General features: G+C 44.3%; 1 protein-coding gene across 1 annotated transcript in view; it reads right to left on the bottom strand.

Annotated features, from left to right (window-relative positions):
• Positions 1-14,349, bottom strand: part of mmp16a (matrix metallopeptidase 16a (membrane-inserted)) — a 22,973-nt gene extending 8,624 nt beyond the window's left edge. Inside the window, exons 1-4 of the mRNA XM_080855649.1 lie at positions 14,042-14,349; positions 7,383-7,531; positions 5,908-6,030; positions 4,391-4,695 (exon numbers count right to left, since the gene is read on the bottom strand). Of these exons, the coding sequence (XP_080711775.1) occupies positions 4,391-4,695; positions 5,908-6,030; positions 7,383-7,531; positions 14,042-14,173 (709 nt within the window). The 5' untranslated portion in view covers positions 14,174-14,349. The remainder of the gene's footprint in view (positions 1-4,390; positions 4,696-5,907; positions 6,031-7,382; positions 7,532-14,041) is intronic.
• Between the last annotated feature and the right edge of the window lie 3,973 nt (positions 14,350-18,322).

An 18,322-nucleotide genomic window follows, 5' to 3' on the forward strand; every position in this document is an offset into this window, starting at 1 on the left:
GTGTGGACGTCAGCGCACACACACACACACAACACTCATCATCAAACACCCATTTCAAACTGATTGTGTATCTTAAGCATGGCATACAGTATCACACACACACACACACACACACACACACACACACACACACACACACACACACACACACACACAAGCGCCACACCTCTCAATGGGCAAAACACAAATAGCATCTCTTTGCTTCTCTTTCTATTCAGATTGAATAGTATGATCACTGGGCCATATCGTGCTGTGTGAGACGCGCCACACAGAGCACATGCAAGAGGATAAATATAGGAGCTGCTCAAGTGAAAGGCAAAGAGGTGGAGAGAGAGCAAGAGAGCGAAAAAAGAGAGAGAGGGAGAGAAAGAGAGAGAGAGACAGAGAGACAGACAGCTTTTTCCCTGAACGCCATGGCGGCTGTCGCCACTCGTGGGCCGAGCCCATGTTTGGTCCTTCACCAGTCTCCTCATTCCCTGGCAAAGCCCCTCGTCTTCAGTCATCGGGGAGGCAGCCAGCCGTGACACACACGCCAATCTGTTCTCAGCCCGCTTATCGGTTCCAAGCCGCCAAATGCCTGCAGATGATGCCCAGGACCTCTCCATGAGCCCGCACAAGCCTTATGGGCCTCCAGCTGAATATAGGCTCCTGCTGGATGGGATGTATTCTCACAAGAGGATGTGTACTGTTTGGATTGGGCCTGCCTGCACAGGACAGCTGGTTGAGTTTTGAAATACAGGCAGAGGGCAAGCTGGGCTAAGTGCAGATGGTGGCGGAGGACTAGAGGACTGGAGGAGGTAACTTAATAAGATGGATGCTCAGGGGTGGAGGACTGACTAGCTTGGCTCAGGAAGACGACTGGCTCTCGTTCTCTCATTGTTTCTGCGGCACCTCGTCTCTTTTCTCTTTCTTTTTCCATTACTTTCTTTATTGCTTTCTCCTTCCTCTCTTTCTTTTTTCGCTCTCTTTCGTTCTTTCTTTCTGTCTTTGTGTAGGCTGTCTTTCTTCGGATGCCCCCTCCCCCCCGCCTCTTAATTGTTTGATTTGAACTCGGCCCCTCTTTCACTCTCCTCACTCTCCTCTCCCCACAATCACTCTTCTATTGTGCCTCTCTCATTCTCTCTCTCAGCACCTCTCCATTTCTCCTGAGTCTGCTCTCTCTGCTCCTGCATTCAGACTGTTGAGCCCAGTGTCCGGAACCAGCCTGAACCCAGACTGAAAATAAACCCAGTACTTAGGCACACCACACACACACATACACACGCATGCACACGCACACACACACACACACACACACACACACATACACACACACACCATACAGAAGGACACACAGCCACATCAGCAACTCTGATCTCCTCTCCCGATTCACTTGGACACTGTGCGCTTTCATTTCACAGTACATTTATGAAGCCAAATCATGGCAGGATGTGCATGGGACGTTGATGGCAATAACAGAAAGAGGGTGTGTCAGCATAGCTTCAATGGACATATTCAGTCTCAACATCAAACTCACATAGTCAGTCCCAACATCAGTGTTGACCTAACAGGAGAGAGGAGAATCACTTTTGAACACTAGGTGGCGCTACTGGGCTTAAACCTAAACCACAGAACTCACGATCACTTAACTTCACTAAATACCTGTAGCCTAAAGGCCAGTAATCATGACCACTGAAATGCAGTTTTAACTATAGGTGGCGACCCATAACTGCAGGCCTGTAGACCATCACTACATGTCTCCAGTGGGGAGCCATAACTACAGGCCTGTAGACCATCACTACATGTCTCCAGTGGGGAGCCATAACTGCAGGCCTGTAGACCATCACTACATGTCTCCAGTGGGGAGCCATAACTACAGGCCTGTAGACCATCACTACATGTCTCCAGTGGGGAGCCATAACTACAGGCCTGTAGACCATCACTACATGTCTCCAGTGGGGAGCCATAACTACAGGCCTGTAGACCATCACTACATGTCTCCAGTGGGGAGCCATAACTACAGGCCTGTAGACCATCACTACATGTCTCCAGTGGGGAGCTGAAGGCCCCTGTGAGGGTGTGAGCAAAAGCTGTGAAAATAGCGGCGATCTGCTAAGGTTGGAGATGTTAAAACAAATAGGGTGTGTGTTTTTGCGGGGAGTGAGATGGAGTGAGGGGGAGTGTGGCGAAAGTGAGAGCGCTGAGTGCTCGGATTCCTGCCGGTCTCGCCAGCCGCACCTCTCCTCTCCCCTTCCCCTCAGCTTAGGGCCGGAGGCTCCGCAAAGGTGTGTGTGCCGCTGGGGGTGTGTAGGAGGAGGGAGATGGGAGAAGGAAGGAAGGAAGCAAGCATGCACAAACGCACGCATGCACGCACACACACACACCCACACCCACAGACAGACAGACAGACAGACACAGATACAGAGACCACACATAAGCACACATGTTTGATGTACAATTATGTTAATGCAAGCACACACACACTCATGCTTACATTTGAACACATTCACACACACACACTCTCTCTCATAGACACTCACACAATGTACTGCCCATGCTCAGCTCTGGCTTACACACTCATTCTCACATTTAAACACACACACACACAGAGCACCTTTTGTGTACATATACCAAAGTGCATGAAAGTATTTATGTGCCAGTGTTTCCTTTGCAGATAGGTCCATTCTTTACATTCCTCCAATACAGCATTAGTGAGGGAGAAACTAAATACTAGCCTGGAATTTCAATTTCCTGCATGAGTGCAGAAAGACATGTGTTGAAGGAAAGAGACAGAGAGAGAGAGTGGGAGAGAGAGGGAACCAGCAAGGAAAAAATGAGCTGAAAAGAGGGAGCACAAAGAAAAAAAGATGGACAAGTGAAAAGGAAGGGGGAAACACAAAAGAGTGTAAGAGAGGAAAAAGAAGGAAAGAGATTAAAAGAAGTACAGAGAGAGAATCAGGGGACAAAGACATGAGAGTTCGGTACATAACACATTTCTAACCTAGATCTGGTCTCTCTCTCTCTCTCTCTCTCACACACACACACACACACACACACACACACACACACACACACACACACACACACACACACACACACACACACACACACACACACACACACACACACACACACACACACACACACACACACACACACACACACACACACACACATATATCAAAGTGCTACTCCTAACCTGCAGTGTGTGTGTGTTTTGAATGAAAGGGAATATTGTTTGTGTTGTCAACTATAATTCACCTTGGTAGCAGAAGGTTGACTCTTTGAAATGATGATGACACAACGCAATCAATACAAGTGAGGAAAAGAGAGGAAGGAGAGAAAGGATTGAAACTCAATTAGAACCAGTAGAAGAGGGAAGAAAGAATAAATACAGAGAGAATAAGACAGTGAAAGGAAAACTGAGAGTAAGACAAAAGAGAGAAAAAAGAAAGACGTGAGAGGGGAGGACAAATACAGAGCCTGGAGAGGGAGAGAAAAAGAGATGTGTGCTCTATGATGCCAGAGAGAGAGAGAGCGAGAGAGAGAGAGAGAGAGAGAGAGAGAGAGAGAGAACAGAGATGTGTGCTCTATGATGCCAGAGAGAGAGAGAGAGAGAACAGAGATGTGTGCTCTATGATGCCAGAGAGAGAGGGAGAGAAAGAGAAGAAGAGAGAAGAGAGAGATGTGGGTGTGTTCTATAATCCAGAGGAACAAGGGGGTGGGAGCGCAGTGAGTGACAGACCCATGGAAAGCTCTAATTACCTCACACGCAGCTGTTCTCTACTTCTCTGTTCATTCTCACACTTCCACACTTACTCACTACCCTTTGTCTCTCTCACTCACTCACACACACACACACACACACACACACACACACACACACACACACACACACACACACACACACACACACACACTCACAAGTGTTGTGTATATACCCACAGAGAGAGCGAGAACACTCAATATAAGGTCAGGTGCAGTACTTTGCCAAATGAATTTGCAAATGAAAGTGGAATTTTAAAGTAGATGTAAGCTTCGTGATCTTAGCATTTAATGAATGCACCTTTCTAAAAACAGATATCATAGCGTTGCCTTTCTGAAACTTAAAGCCTGAAACAGAGACAGTTTTCAGGTCCAGTAATGGCATGGCGAGAGATGGAATGCAGTCTAACAGAAGGCTGCTTCTGAGAGGACCAGCTGTGAGGTGAAACAACCCCCCCCACACACACACACACACACACACACACACACACACACACACACACACACCTGAGGGCATGGTCACATGCATGTACACACCACACAAACACATCCACACACATAGAAAAACACACCGTCATATGCACATACACACAACAAACACACACACACACACACACACACACACACACACACACACTACTCTTACCATCGTGATTGGGGTTTCCCAGAGTCCATGGCTCATCTGAGTCGAAGTGTGTGTCCCCACCAATGCCCGGCCCGGGGAAGTAGGCGTGAGCCAGGAAGCCGCCCTCCCCATCAAATGGGGAGCTGTCTCCGTGGAAACCGGAGGCAAAGATGATGGTGATGTCCACGTCCCTCTTGCTGCGCTCCAGATCCCGATAGGGTATGGCCTTGAAGCGCAGAGGCGTCACATTCTGCCACACCTGGAATGCCCGCTGGATGGCATTGTAAGTCTCCGTCTCACCCACCTTTGGCGTGAAGTTCTTAACGCTGTAGTAGACACAAGCACACACTCTAAGGACAAACAGCAATATATCCACTATACTCTATACTCCCACACTATATTATCCTTGCATTATGCCACGGCAATACAGCTTTCCCGTAAAAATACACTAAATAAGACTAGAATGCACTGGGATATCCTAGAGTCTAACATAAAACAACTACACACTGCTACGCAACTGCTAAATGAACTACACTATGCACATTATATTCTAATATATGATGACCTTTGTCAATAAGACTATTGGTTGTGCGCTACACTACACTCTACAGTGTGTCATACTGTAGGTAGATGTCACTCTGCCACGTCATGTTGAGGTTCACGATGCAGGAGCAGAGTGCGGGGAGTCAGGCCGTCATGCAGGGACAGATAAAGAAATCTAATTAAAACTGCTAGTGCCTCGCGCTGGTGGACTAGCACTCTCCCTGGGGCAGCGCGGAAGTTTCTAATTAAGGATTATCAACAGCCCACTGCTTTACTGTGGATTTGGTTCTTGGCTTGAGATATTTCAATTCAAACCATTTACATTTTTTTTTTTTTTTTACTCTCTCTCTCTCCCCCGTCTTCTCGCATCCTTAAAGAAAATGCCCGCGAACCACTCGATTCTTCCTCTCAACCTTAAATGAGGCCTTGCGTCACAAGCCTGACATTATAAACCAACTCTGAGCGTGAAAACTGCTTTTTTGATCATCTTTAATTATTTCACCCTAACTTGAGTGGGTCTGACTGGAGGGTAAATGTGAGAAAAACCGCTGAAATGTTTTTGCTAACTTCCTGCCAAACAGACTACTGTGGGAATCTGCCCACTCTCTTCAATGTGCTATGCATGTGCAAATCAAATAGGAGGTATGGAGGTCCATCTTTTTGAAGAGTTCCCTGATGAGTTATGACTTGATATCTGTAATTGTTCATTACGGAGTCCAGTGCAGTCCAAGGGTTCATTTCAGTCTATTTCAGCAACAGCCGCATGGAATAGATAATTGTGGACCATAGTCTCTTTCACTTCCATTGATATTCAGTCCAGTAGTCAAGATAATCAAATCAGTAGTCAGTTTCACTCACTATTGCAATCTTTTGATATCTGAAAATGATATGAAGTGCAAACATGGTGACTGGATGAAGAATTCTAACTGTCTGTTAATGTGTTTGTACACTCAACTGATAATGCCATGTTGTGTTGGTGGGAAATACTATTGTACCTGTATGTTATGTCCTTGTGCTGCCACTTCTGTCCCGTTAAGGCGTAGCGTCGCTTCCGCACATTAAATTTGGAAGCACCCCCGAACTGATCTGGCACACCACACCGAGGCCTCTTCATCCAGCTGAGAGAGAAAGACAGAAGGAGACAAAGAAACAGAAAGAGGGAGAGAGAGAAAGAGAAAGAGAGGGGGGGGAAAAAGAAAGAGAGAGGGGGGGGGGGGGGAACAAAGTTAGACACATGAAAAGGAAAAGTAGAGAAGGCATATTCTGAGGTGTTTGTACAGAGCTGGACTGTTCGACTATCCTAGCCTAATACACACTGGCACAGACACACCCACACACCCACAAACACACACACACACACACACACACACACACACACACACACACACACACACACACACACACACACACACACAATACGCCACTAACCTGCTCCAAAAACAGACACAAAAACACCCATTTATTGACCTTCCAACACACCCTGTTATGTAAACCTAACTCGTGAGACTCCAAAGAAGCGAAAAGAAAGATGCCTCACCTCAACGTATTAGAGCTGCAGCATAACAAAGCAGCATAAAGGAAGAGAGACAGCATTCAGATACGGCAGATATCAAGCTTCAGGCAGAAAACAGACACTTGTGTGCTGAAGGTGTGTGCCTGCAGATGTCTCTGTATGGGTGTGGATATTTTTATTCTATGCATTTATGAATGTGTGCAACTCCATGCATTCATTACTTTTTGTGTCTACGTATCTGCATGTTTACTTAAAATGAGTGCATAATGACAATTATCTGGTATCATTTAATGCATATCCCTGTTATGCCTTGTTACAGTAATACGGAAATTGATGAGAATACACCTCATAAATGTCCTTCAGATGTATCAAATATTATTAGCCATTTCATTGATAAAGTAATGTTATTTTTCATATTCAGTTTCAATTCCTGTCTGTCAGAATGTGTCATATACATAAACACCTTTGATTATGGGTGTGGTAAAGTGTTGTGGTGTGTGTGTGTGTGTGTGTGTGTGTGTGTGTGTGTGTGTGTGTGTGTGTGTGTGTGTGTGTGTGTGTGTATATATGTATGTGTGTGTGTTTGTGTATATGTAGGTGTGTGTGTGTGTGTATGTGTATATGAGAATGTAAGTCTATGTCAATGCAGGTCTTTGCTTTTCTGAGTAGCCACACCATGAGAAGTACCAGTGGAAATATCATAACACTGTCTGTGCATGGGTGAGTGTGAGACTGTGGAGTTGTGTCTCTTTTTGGGTGTGTATATGCATGTGTGTGTATGTGCGTGTATTTGTGAGTGTGCATGTATGCAATCTTGCGTGTGGGGTGTATGTGTAGTCTGCATGAGTGTTTGTTTGTGTGTGTGTGTGTGTATTTGTGAGTGCGCATGTATGCAATCTTACGTGTGGGGTGTATGTGTAGTATGCATGTGTGTGTGTGTGTGTGTTTGTGACTCACTCGATGGTGTTCTGGTCCAGCGCCCCCGTCACGGTGAGGCCGTAGCGGCGCTGCATGGCAGCGATGGCAGATTCAAGTGTCTGTGCCGAGCGCAGCAGAGACACACGTGGGTCCGACGAGGGCAGGTAACCATAGCGCTGCAGCCATGCCTGCAAAACACACACAGCACATGGATCAACAGGGGGCGGTGTGTGTGTGTGTGAGAGAGAGAGAGAAAGAGAGACTTAAAAGAGAGAGAGGCATAAAACACACAGCTCAAGAGTGAGCTGACATGTGTATGTGTGTGTGTGTGTGTATGTGTGAGAGAGAGAGGGTGTTGTCTGACTGTAATAAGTATTAAGTGTAATAGATTAGATTAAGAAGCTCTGTTGTGGGTTGCAGTAGGGATGTGTTTGAGTACTTCTTTGATAGAGAGTATGTGCCAGAGTGAGTAAAAGTAGGTTACAAGGTGTGTGTGCTTGTGTGTGAAAGCCAACCAAAACAGGAGAGAGCAAAGCTGAAGGGGTGGTTTTACAATTTACATCTGGACAACGCTGATCTGGGAAATCCCCACTGAACTTCAGCTTCATTGGATCCCTCCCCACCGTGCACACACACACACACAAACACACACACACACACATGCAAGCAAACACACTCAGGCACACACACACAAGCACATAGACAAACACACTCAGACACGTGCACACACTCACACAAGCTGCTGCTGCACATAGCTGACACTAATCTTGTTAAACATAACCGTACAACTATAGAGATTCCTTCAAATACACACACACACTCTCTCTCAAGCACGCTCGCAAATACACACACAAACACACACACACACACACACACAAACACACACATGTTCATGTGATGCTGATTAATCCATTTTAGTATTTGATCACAGCAAAGCGTGGAGGAAGAAAAACAGGATCTCTCTTCCTCTTTGCAGCAGGTCATTGAGTTGTGTGTGGGTGTATCAGTTTATCTACTGTGCTGTGTGTGTGTGTGTGTGTGTGTGTGTGTGTGTGTGTGTGAAACATTGTGACATACACATAGTATGCACATGTATGTGTGTAGAGCTTTGTGTGCACACGTGAATATATGTAATGTGTAAGCAAACAATGCACTTATTGCCATTTCAGACTGTGATAAACAGTGCCAGATGTAATATGTTGAAGAGGTTTCTGTTGGAGGTTCAGTTGCCTGAGTAAATATGTGTGTAAAACATTAACCTCCTGTGCTGTGCAAACATGGACAGGATAAAACCCCCACTGAGTATCTACTCAATGAGGATGAGCCCTTTTTATCTTCGCAAGCCTAAACCTAATATGTGACTTTTTTCCCCCTCATTGGTCACAATATCAAGAGGCACATTAAGACTAGCTAAAGACACATCGCTTCGCTAATGTTGACATGAGTAAAACTTGTTCAGTGTTAAAGAGGAAACAGCTGAAAGGTGAAAGGAGCTTTAGTCTTATGTGAGACGTAGCCTAATGGTATAACTTTGCAAAAATTGTTGAAGTTTGATGTTTACAGCACAACAAGGCTTGAGGAATAACAGGTTGATCAACCTGGAACAGGAGCCAGATGAATCAAGGCCAACACAGCCCAAATCTGGTGTGACAAAGGTATATGCTAGACATAAACAGAGGTAACAGTCTGAACAGCTGTATCTGTTACAAGTAGACGCGAAGCTAAAGGGTTTGAGTGTAGCAGGAATCAGGTGTGGGACTGTTTGTGTGGCAGGTCTGAAGTGTAAACGGGGTGCATAGCAACCCCCATTTGGCAAAAGGTGAGGTAGAGGTGAAACAAATCAGTTGTAACAGGCACTGGGTGTAAACTCAGTTGTGAGGTGCATCAGTTGTAAAGAGAAATAGTGGTGAGAGGCCTGGATGTAAATACTGTGGGAACTTACAATCGAAGACAAGGAGTAACACCTGTCACAGGTTACAATAGGAGACAGGCCTACAATAGGAGATGGCTTTACCCTGTAAAGCACTTTGAGATATTATAGTATTTTAAAGTGTTCTATACAAATAAAATCAATGTATTATTATTATTATTATTATTTTTGTAGCCTTGCTACAGGATAACACTGAAAGCTCAGTCCACCTCGGTAAGGGCTGTATCAATATACCTTACATCCACCAAGATGAGGACCACTTGACCAGCAGACAGCTGAGCTTAAGCGACACAGATATTTGCAAGCCTTCTGCTTCCTCCTCATCAACCCTGTCAAACACACAGAGCATCCACTCTACGCAGAATATTAAATGTTCTCTTCCCTCTTTGGCTGAACTGATTCACATTACAAGCCCCTGCAAATTATTTTTACTCTAAGTATGTCTGGGAATAAAAAAAGGCAACTCGACACCTGTGTCACACACATTCCTCTCTTCATCTTTCATTAACTTAGCTTGAGGAAATGGGGATAGAAATGATTACTCGGCCATGGGTTGATTTAGGAAAAAGCCAACTCTGCACGAGCAAAGTGGCTACATGGAGAAACCCATTACTGTCCGAGGCCATTACAGACAATGAGGTAGGGACTCTCATTTATGTCATTGGCGTCGCGACAGGTTTGCGTTTCACTTACGCAGGACAGGACGTCGATCTTAACCTTCACGCTGCTTGTTAGACCCATACAACTACACGTGAGGCTAAATTTGCTCGGAGTCACTGAGGGTGGGGAGTGCTCCTGAGTTCTAGATTTGGAAATTGAGATATTTGTCCCGGTAGTGATTTCTGGATGTATTGGGATGGTGGTGCAGTTTTCTTCCCCTGCAGGGATATGCAATCAGGGCAGATAAATTGTCCTCAAGCACTTGGTATCAAACAATTGGCGTTGACGTAAGCATCAACAATCAATATGCACATGCGTGTGCCGTTTTTAATCTGTCAGCTCTTGACTCAAATGTACTTTCTCTTGTGAGCATGCAAGCACCACAACACACAGACATGTGTACACACACAAATACACACGCGCATTCTTGAGTTTGGTGAAATGACATAAATCCCCAGCTGTCACAGGAGGCTTGCAGGTGAAAAGAGCACTAATTTGCACAGACGAGAACATCAAAGTCAAGTCTAAAAGGTGTGCGTGAAGATATCATTACCAAAGAGATGGGAGGTTGCTGTTGTCATGACAACAGCGCACGTGGCAAATGCCTCCCTGACATTGCCCAATGTTACTACAGGTCAGTTGTAGCTATGGCAACAGAATGATAACTACTACTCAAATAGATTAGATCGAGAGATGACAAATAACGTATCAATGTGTTGGTGTTAGTGTTGGTTATTTTGTGTTTGTCTGTTTTGGCATGCACTGGTATGTGAGGGTGTGTCTGTGTGTATTTATCTAACAGTGATCATGCTGGCTTAAATTATTCACAAGGACATTCATCCAACAGTGTGAAGAACTAAGTTGTCAGACACACAGGCACAAACACACACACAGAATCAATAGTTGAAATTTCAGAACGTTGCTAAAAATGTCATTTTGCGCAAATGAGCGCAATTAACATCTAAACTTTCATCGACAAACAAAGCTGACTGTCGAGTCAATTAGTATGCAATAAGTAATACCATAAAAAATAATCAATGCCCTAATTGTCTTATTGATTCAGATTCCAGATATCCACAGTGGCTTGACTGGCACAAACCTGACCCAAACGACCTGGAAACAGTTTCTCCAAAATGGTCTCTCTCCAGAGGAGGGTCAGACACTAAGAAGGACAGACTTAAATGCAGACACACTGTAACCACCCTGCAGGACCAGCACAAGGGCACATGTTATAACATCACCCCACCTCATCCCCACACTGCTACTCCAGCTCTGCTCTCTACGTCAAAGTGTTTTTAATAGCCAAGTGGTTCTCACGTCCTGTGTCATCCCCACTAATGCACATGGATCTTTCAGCAGCCGTCATTACAGTCACCTCAGCAGCTGATAACTGTTACAGTCAGCATTACAGACATCTGGGATATAGCCACTGCCAATGGTCATACGATTACACCAGCTAAGCATCATAACTGCCAGTCACTATTGCAGAGGTGAGTGGGTGTCATCTATACTGCTATAGTATATTAGCACACACCACTCGTCTTCTCCACATTTCACAGCTCATTTCAAAGTTATAATATATACATAGATAATAAATAATATATATTTAGAAATAGTGATGAAATCAGAGTTTATGTTCACCCTCGCCTCCACATTCAAACACCCCTCACTCTGTCTTGCGTAATCAGCGCTCACATTTTCAGCCCTGCGAAAATATTTTCCTCTGTAGGTGAATGGCCTGAGTGTATAACAGCAGAAAAGGAGGGGGAATGAAAAGAGGCACTACAGCAGTGTGTGTGTGTGTGTGTGTGTGTGTGTGTGTGTGTGTGTGTGTATGAAGGGCCTTGTGTGATAGACCTGTGTTTGTTAAAGGAGCGTCTGTTACAGTACTGTGTGTGTGTGTGTTGTGGGGGGGAGTGTAGAATTGTGTGTGCGGCTGTCTTGTGTTTAAGACAGTACCATGTATGTCACACTTGTATGTGTTAGTTTGTCTGAAAGCAGTGTGTGCCACAAATATGGTGCACACATCATAGCGAGAGATGGAGGGGCTAAGTACACGAGAATGTGTTTCAAAAGACAGTTCATGTGCAGTAGACATGGCTCATATCTTGACCTAAGACGTTTTTATGTTATCCAGCCAAAGTATACCCAGAAGGACGTGCGCACTGCACACACACACACACACACACACACACACACACCCACACACACACACAAGGGAGTACAAAGCATGGGGAAGCTCCTAACTGTGACAGAGGAGATGAGAGAGGAGATCAGATCCGCTGGCTACCAGCCACACACAAACACTCACCCACTGTTTCCCTACAATACTCACATACAAACCATATGCCCTCCACACTCGCACACACACACACTCGCACACACACAATATCTTTATCACATGCATAGCCTTTTCACTCACAACGCTCAACACACACTCTCACTCTCTCTCTCTCACAACCCCACACACGTAAAGTCGTCTCAATACAAACAATAGTTTCTCAACCACAAACACATGAACGTTCTACCACTTTTCCTACTGGTAGATATTACTCACCAGACACACACCTGTCTAACAAGGCACAAATACACGTTTCCAACTTAAGTCCCCACCACACAGTCTTTCTACAAAATAAAGCAAACGTTTATTTTTCCCACCAGACACCAGACCAGATCATCTGGATGACAGAGGCTCATCCTTTCCCTCCTTGACTCTGGCTAACCTCTGTCTGTGTGTGTGTGAGTGTGAGTGTACTGTATATGCGCCTTTGCCAGAGCCAAACCAACCAACCCTCAGCCAAACCACGCCAATAAAGCTCTTTGCTCTCAGCCCACATCCATTTTTAACATCAGAGAGTAGCACAGTGTATAAATATATCTGTCTCTCCACTGTCTTTCTCTCAGTCCTTTCATTGCATGCACATCCCACATGGATTCTTTCCTGTTGGTTATAACCTCATTTAGTACTTGCTTCAGGGCTGATGTGTTAGCTGGCGTGTGCAAATAAGCTCAAGTGTCTTTTTCCAATGCAAATCTGGTTTGTATTTGCCTTAACCTTAAGACGACTGAGCATGTTTTGGATCCCATCTCCATATCACAGGGGGTTATGGTGATAATGACAGCTTTCTCTAGCAGACGGGAAGGCCCTGGTGTTTAACTGGCAGTGCCCTCTGTCCTGTTTCACACAGTATGGTGGGCTTCTTCGTGCCAGAACTCTCCAGTTCCCTTTCTATACTGACCTGCAGAGCCAGTCCGTCCTCTTGGCCTCATTATACAGACATGACAGGCACTATTCAATTATAGGCCTACTCAGACGTAACTCGACTTTCCCTGACTTGTGAATATTCTTAATGTCTGTTAAATCTATTTTGCTACTTGATAAGCTGCCCGTTATATTTCAGTTCATCTACAAAAGTGATTCAAAATGTTATATCAAACAACTAACAGACAGAAGTAGGCAACACAGAAAAAAAGTCCTGAGCTAAATGGGCAAACTCGGACGTGTCTACACAATAACAGTTATAAGACTCAATGTAATCGATACAACCACACAGTAGAAGATGTTTCAAAGTGGAACCCGCTTACGAAGAAAGTTAGACGGAAACTAGCGACCGGTAGCAACGATAAGACAAAAAAGCAACGGTCGCTCAAAGTTTGTGTGTTTCAGGCTGCCGAAACTTGAACACTGTCTTCTCTATTTCGGCCTCGGTCCCTCCTACTCATATGACCAGAGCAATGTCTGCCTGAAGATGTTTTCACTGCCACCGCCTGATTTTCCCTACCACAGCTTAAAATAAAAGGTATTGCGAGAGTTTTGCACTCTTGCATAAACACACCTGTCGTGGAAGTGCAGCCTGAATCACAGAAAGATAATCCCGGGTAAAATTGTGAACCGAGAGTTGAGCGGTACCAGGACTGCCAGTCCCTCCATTTCCTGAAGGCAAACCTTTCGCTCAAGACGGGTTTAAACACAGAACTCATTGTAAGCCTCGATTTCATGCCACGAAGCGTCAACCTTTTTCTTGATTTTCGTAATGTTAGAGATATAAAGCTTATTTTCCTTTAATGGGACCGAGACACGGGAAGTGACCTTTTGTCCACTCCTTACCTCCACACTGAACGGTCGCTCCTCTGCGTGGACCACACATAACGTTAAAATCCACAGAATGAAGTGCAAGCAAAGCGATTCTTGACAAAGATTGTTCGAATGTCTTCTAGTGTTGATTGCTAACAAAATCATTGCGAGCCGTGTATTGTTTGGTTATTTTATTAAATGTAAATAAAAAAGGAGGAATAAATTCCCTGCGTTCAAGCGGCTGGAAACATTGCTGAAGATGTGTCCCTCGCTACCCAAACTGAGAATTCGTCGACTGGCAAAATGTGCATAAATTCGAAGGAGGCCCTTATCGTGTTCTTCGCTTTCTTTGTTGACTGGCCGGTGTCTTTCAGCGCCTGCGGACAGCACTGCTATAAGCTCCTACATACTCCGCCTCGGCTGCTCCGCGGCATAGCTGCCCGATCCGTTTTCAACCATACATCACCACTGTGCGCATGCGTCTCCAAACCCAGCCCCGCCGCCCCCCAACACACAACAGACCATCTCTCTCTCTCTCTCTCTCTCTCTCTCTCTCTCTCTCTCTCTCTCTCTCTCTCTCTCTCTCTCTCTCTCTCTCTCTCTCTCTCGCTCGCTCTCTTACACACACACACACACACACACACACACACACACACTGAACCGAGCGCGACCCACGTCACGGAATGTTGGATCTGAAGCCAGGCTGTGTTATCAGCGCAAAATCCACCCCACCTCCTCCTCCTCCCATCGCCTCCCATCTCACGTCGACCCAGCAGGCCTAAACAGCCGGACGATGCATCCATGGGATGCAGGACTCTAAGATAATACACAGTCACACATATCATATCCACCCAAATTATTGAAGCGCTGTTGGCCCTACCCAGCAGAGGGCGCCAAGTATCCCTTATCTACCTGAGAACAAGGAATGTTAACATGGCATCCTACCAATCTAAATACACTGTCAAGCGTTTTCAAATATTTCTAGAGAATAGCTTATTATAATCTTTGCCTTACATTTTATACAGAAATATCTTCTCTGTTATTCATTCAGAAGTTTTACATCTTCCCACGTTCAAAACTGAAAATGTCAAGTTATGAATGAGGGCTGTCTGCTCCCTCTGTTTTCCCGTGAGTAAGCGCAGCTGCTGTTCTGTCAGCATGACTCTATCAGTAAATATCAGACTGATTACTTTAGACTTTGCTAATACAGCGGAAAAAACAAGTGTTGACAAAGACACTGCACATGAATGAATATGCACGCGTGTCTCAAACAGCCATACCAACACCAAAACACGTCACAGAATCCCATACAGAATGGGAAAATGTATTCATTCCCTTCAGTTGTGAATGCCATATAATAAGCAGTTATTAAAGTAATTAAGTATTTGTAAAAGTAATTAAATATGTGTAACAGTGTAATAGAGAACACTTTTGGCACTGGGGACCATTACCAAGAGGATGATGACTTGCATGTCCAGCATAACTGGCTGATGATACGAATGACCACATACAGTGGAATACATGTGGAAGAGGAGGCTACTACACAATGAAGGTAGTAAGCATGCATTTGAAAGTAAAATTAATACATTTTATATTCTACACTTCTTGGGAGACTTTAATATCATAAATGGCCCATGTTGTCAAGCCCTTCATCTCAGTTCAGAGGAAAGCACAGGACATGAACCTGTGCGTGGGAGAAAAAGATGGATAGCAAAGTGGATTAAAGAGAACGGCAGATGGAAAGGAGACAAGGGGATAAAAGTTAGATATGATATACAGAAATAACTAGATCACAACCCACACTTCCTCAGAACAGCCAACACTCTGGCTCCCTCTACAACCAGCTAAAGTAGGCAGGGTTTATATGCGATATCCCAACGGGGTACCAGCAAAGGGGCTTCAGCCATCTGTGGTGAGAATGTGTGTGTGTGTGTGTGTGTGTGTTCGTGTGTGTGTGTGTGTGTGTGTGTGTGTGTGTGTGTGTGTGTGTGTGTGTGTGTGTGTGTGTGTGTGTGTGTGTGTGTGTGTGTGTGTGTGTGTGTGTGTGTGTGTGTGTGTGTGTGTGTGTGTGTGTGGAAGAGAGATGGGCTTGATTTACGGTACCGGTATTATTTCCTTGAGGCTGTACAATAAATGTTCCATTTGCTGACAATTGTACGGACTCTGAGCAAACAACTGTCCACAGTGTTGCTAGAGCAGAGACACTAAAGACTCTAAATGAGACAGTGGGATGTTCAGAGACACTAAAGACTCTAAAGGAGACAGTGGGGTGTTCAGAGACACTAAAGACTCTACAGGAGACAGTGGGGTGTTCAGAGACACTAAAGACTCTACAGGAGACAGTGGGGTGTTCAGAGACATTAAAGACTCTACAGGAGACAGTGGGGTGTTCAGAGACATTAAAGACTCTACAGGAGACAGTGGGGTGTTCAGAGACATTAAAGACTCTTCAGGAGACAGTGGGGTGTTCAGAGACATTAAAGACTCTACAGGAGACAGTGGGGTGTTCAGAGACATTAAAGACTCTACAGGAGACAGTGGGGTGTTCAGAGACATTAAAGACTCTACAGGAGACAGTGGGGTGTTCAGAGACATTAAAGACTCTACAGGAGACAGTGGGGTGTTCAGAGACATTAAAGACTCTACAGGAGACAGTGGGGTGTTCAGAGACATTAAAGACTCTACAGGAGACAGTGGGGTGTTCAGAGACATTAAAGACTCTTCAGGAGACAGTGGGGTGTTCAGAGACATTAAAGACTCTACAGGAGACAGTGGGGTGTTCAGAGACATTAAAGACTCTACAGGAGACAGTGGGGTGTTCAGAGACATTAAAGACTCTACAGGAGACAGGGGTGTTCAGCATCAGTTGTTGTCTGGATGTATGGCTTTTATGGTTTGACTTCAAATCTTGGCTGTCAGGTCAAACTGAAAGTTACCCACAAGAGCTCTTTATCTGACTTCAAGTTAGTATGCTTTTAAGTCAGTATGATAACTTAAGTATGTTTACTTAATTTAATTTTGTATGGTAACTTCTGGTACATTTGACTACTTATATCTCCCCCGCTCAGTTTTCACTGTAAGTAGTCTGGAGACCCTAAATCCAGAAGAGACTGGCCCTGTATGATTTCAACCAGATAAATTAGGTTCTGTTGTTTATTCAGGTAAGACTGATCGAGAATTAAGATTTTTTTTTTTTTACAGTAATGCCCTGAGTTCTCATTCCTAGGAGCGTGCTTTCAGAAAAAAAGATGGATATAGCGATGACAGTAATAACAATGAAATTAACAAATGTGTCTGGAAAAAAAGGATATACATTATAACAACAACAATAAAAGCAATAAAATGGCTAAGAAGTCAAATAAAAACCAAATAATAACAAACAGGTCTGCTAAGAAGGATATGCAACAACAATGAAAACAAAAAAATGTAGAAAATCAAATAAATAACGAATACATCGAATCAACCCAGAACAATAACCATGTCACAGCATTCCCTTAAAATTGGTCTACTGACATGGGCCTCGTTTCCCGATAACGACGTATCTTAACGGCCTACGTGGATTTTGGCGACATCGTAGACTCAATAACACTTTCTACTTACGAGCGTTTCCCGAACATCATCTTAAAGTCAGGTGCACGAGCGCAACGTGCACGAGTTCTTAAGTACCTCTTAGGAGCTGTTTACGTCACGTTAACCTGTTTACGTTAATTGCTGTGAAATTAGCTAGCCTATGCGTGCATCGAACGTGCACTGTGCACTGAATTCGGGGCGGGGATAGTAACGCCATCTCCAGCAGAGTATTTAAACTGTGTTCCCTGTGAAGTGATCCTATTTCAACCATAACTTCATTTTAAATAATTTCTTTCTTTATGACATTTAGTTTATAGTTTAGACTGCAACGTTGACATCTATATTCAACTGCATCCACTACATAATCTCAAACTTTATTTGTTGGTAACTCTTCAAAAAGGCTACCATTAACACATTTCTTAATGAAAAGGAAACATGCATCACAATAATACTTCAGTGTAACCTGTACCTATGTGGAGTGCAAATATGTCTTGCCATTACACTACCCAACAGCTCTACGTCTGCTAACACTACAGAATGCATAATTATTACGGGCACTGCACTAGTTTTGTATAGCCTAATCTTTATTTTCAAATACTCAATATTCTTTATTTCTATTTTGATGGGAATAGGCAGGTGAAACAATGACATTCTCATGATGTGCTAGACACAGAAACATCGTTTGGATTTCTTCTATAATAGGCCGAACGACGCCCCTGGTGGATTGCATCGCTAAGTGTGAAG

The sequence above is a fragment of the Sprattus sprattus genome, assembly GCF_963457725.1.
Source record: "Sprattus sprattus genome assembly, chromosome: 17".
Lineage (NCBI taxonomy): Eukaryota > Metazoa > Chordata > Actinopteri > Clupeiformes > Clupeidae > Sprattus > Sprattus sprattus.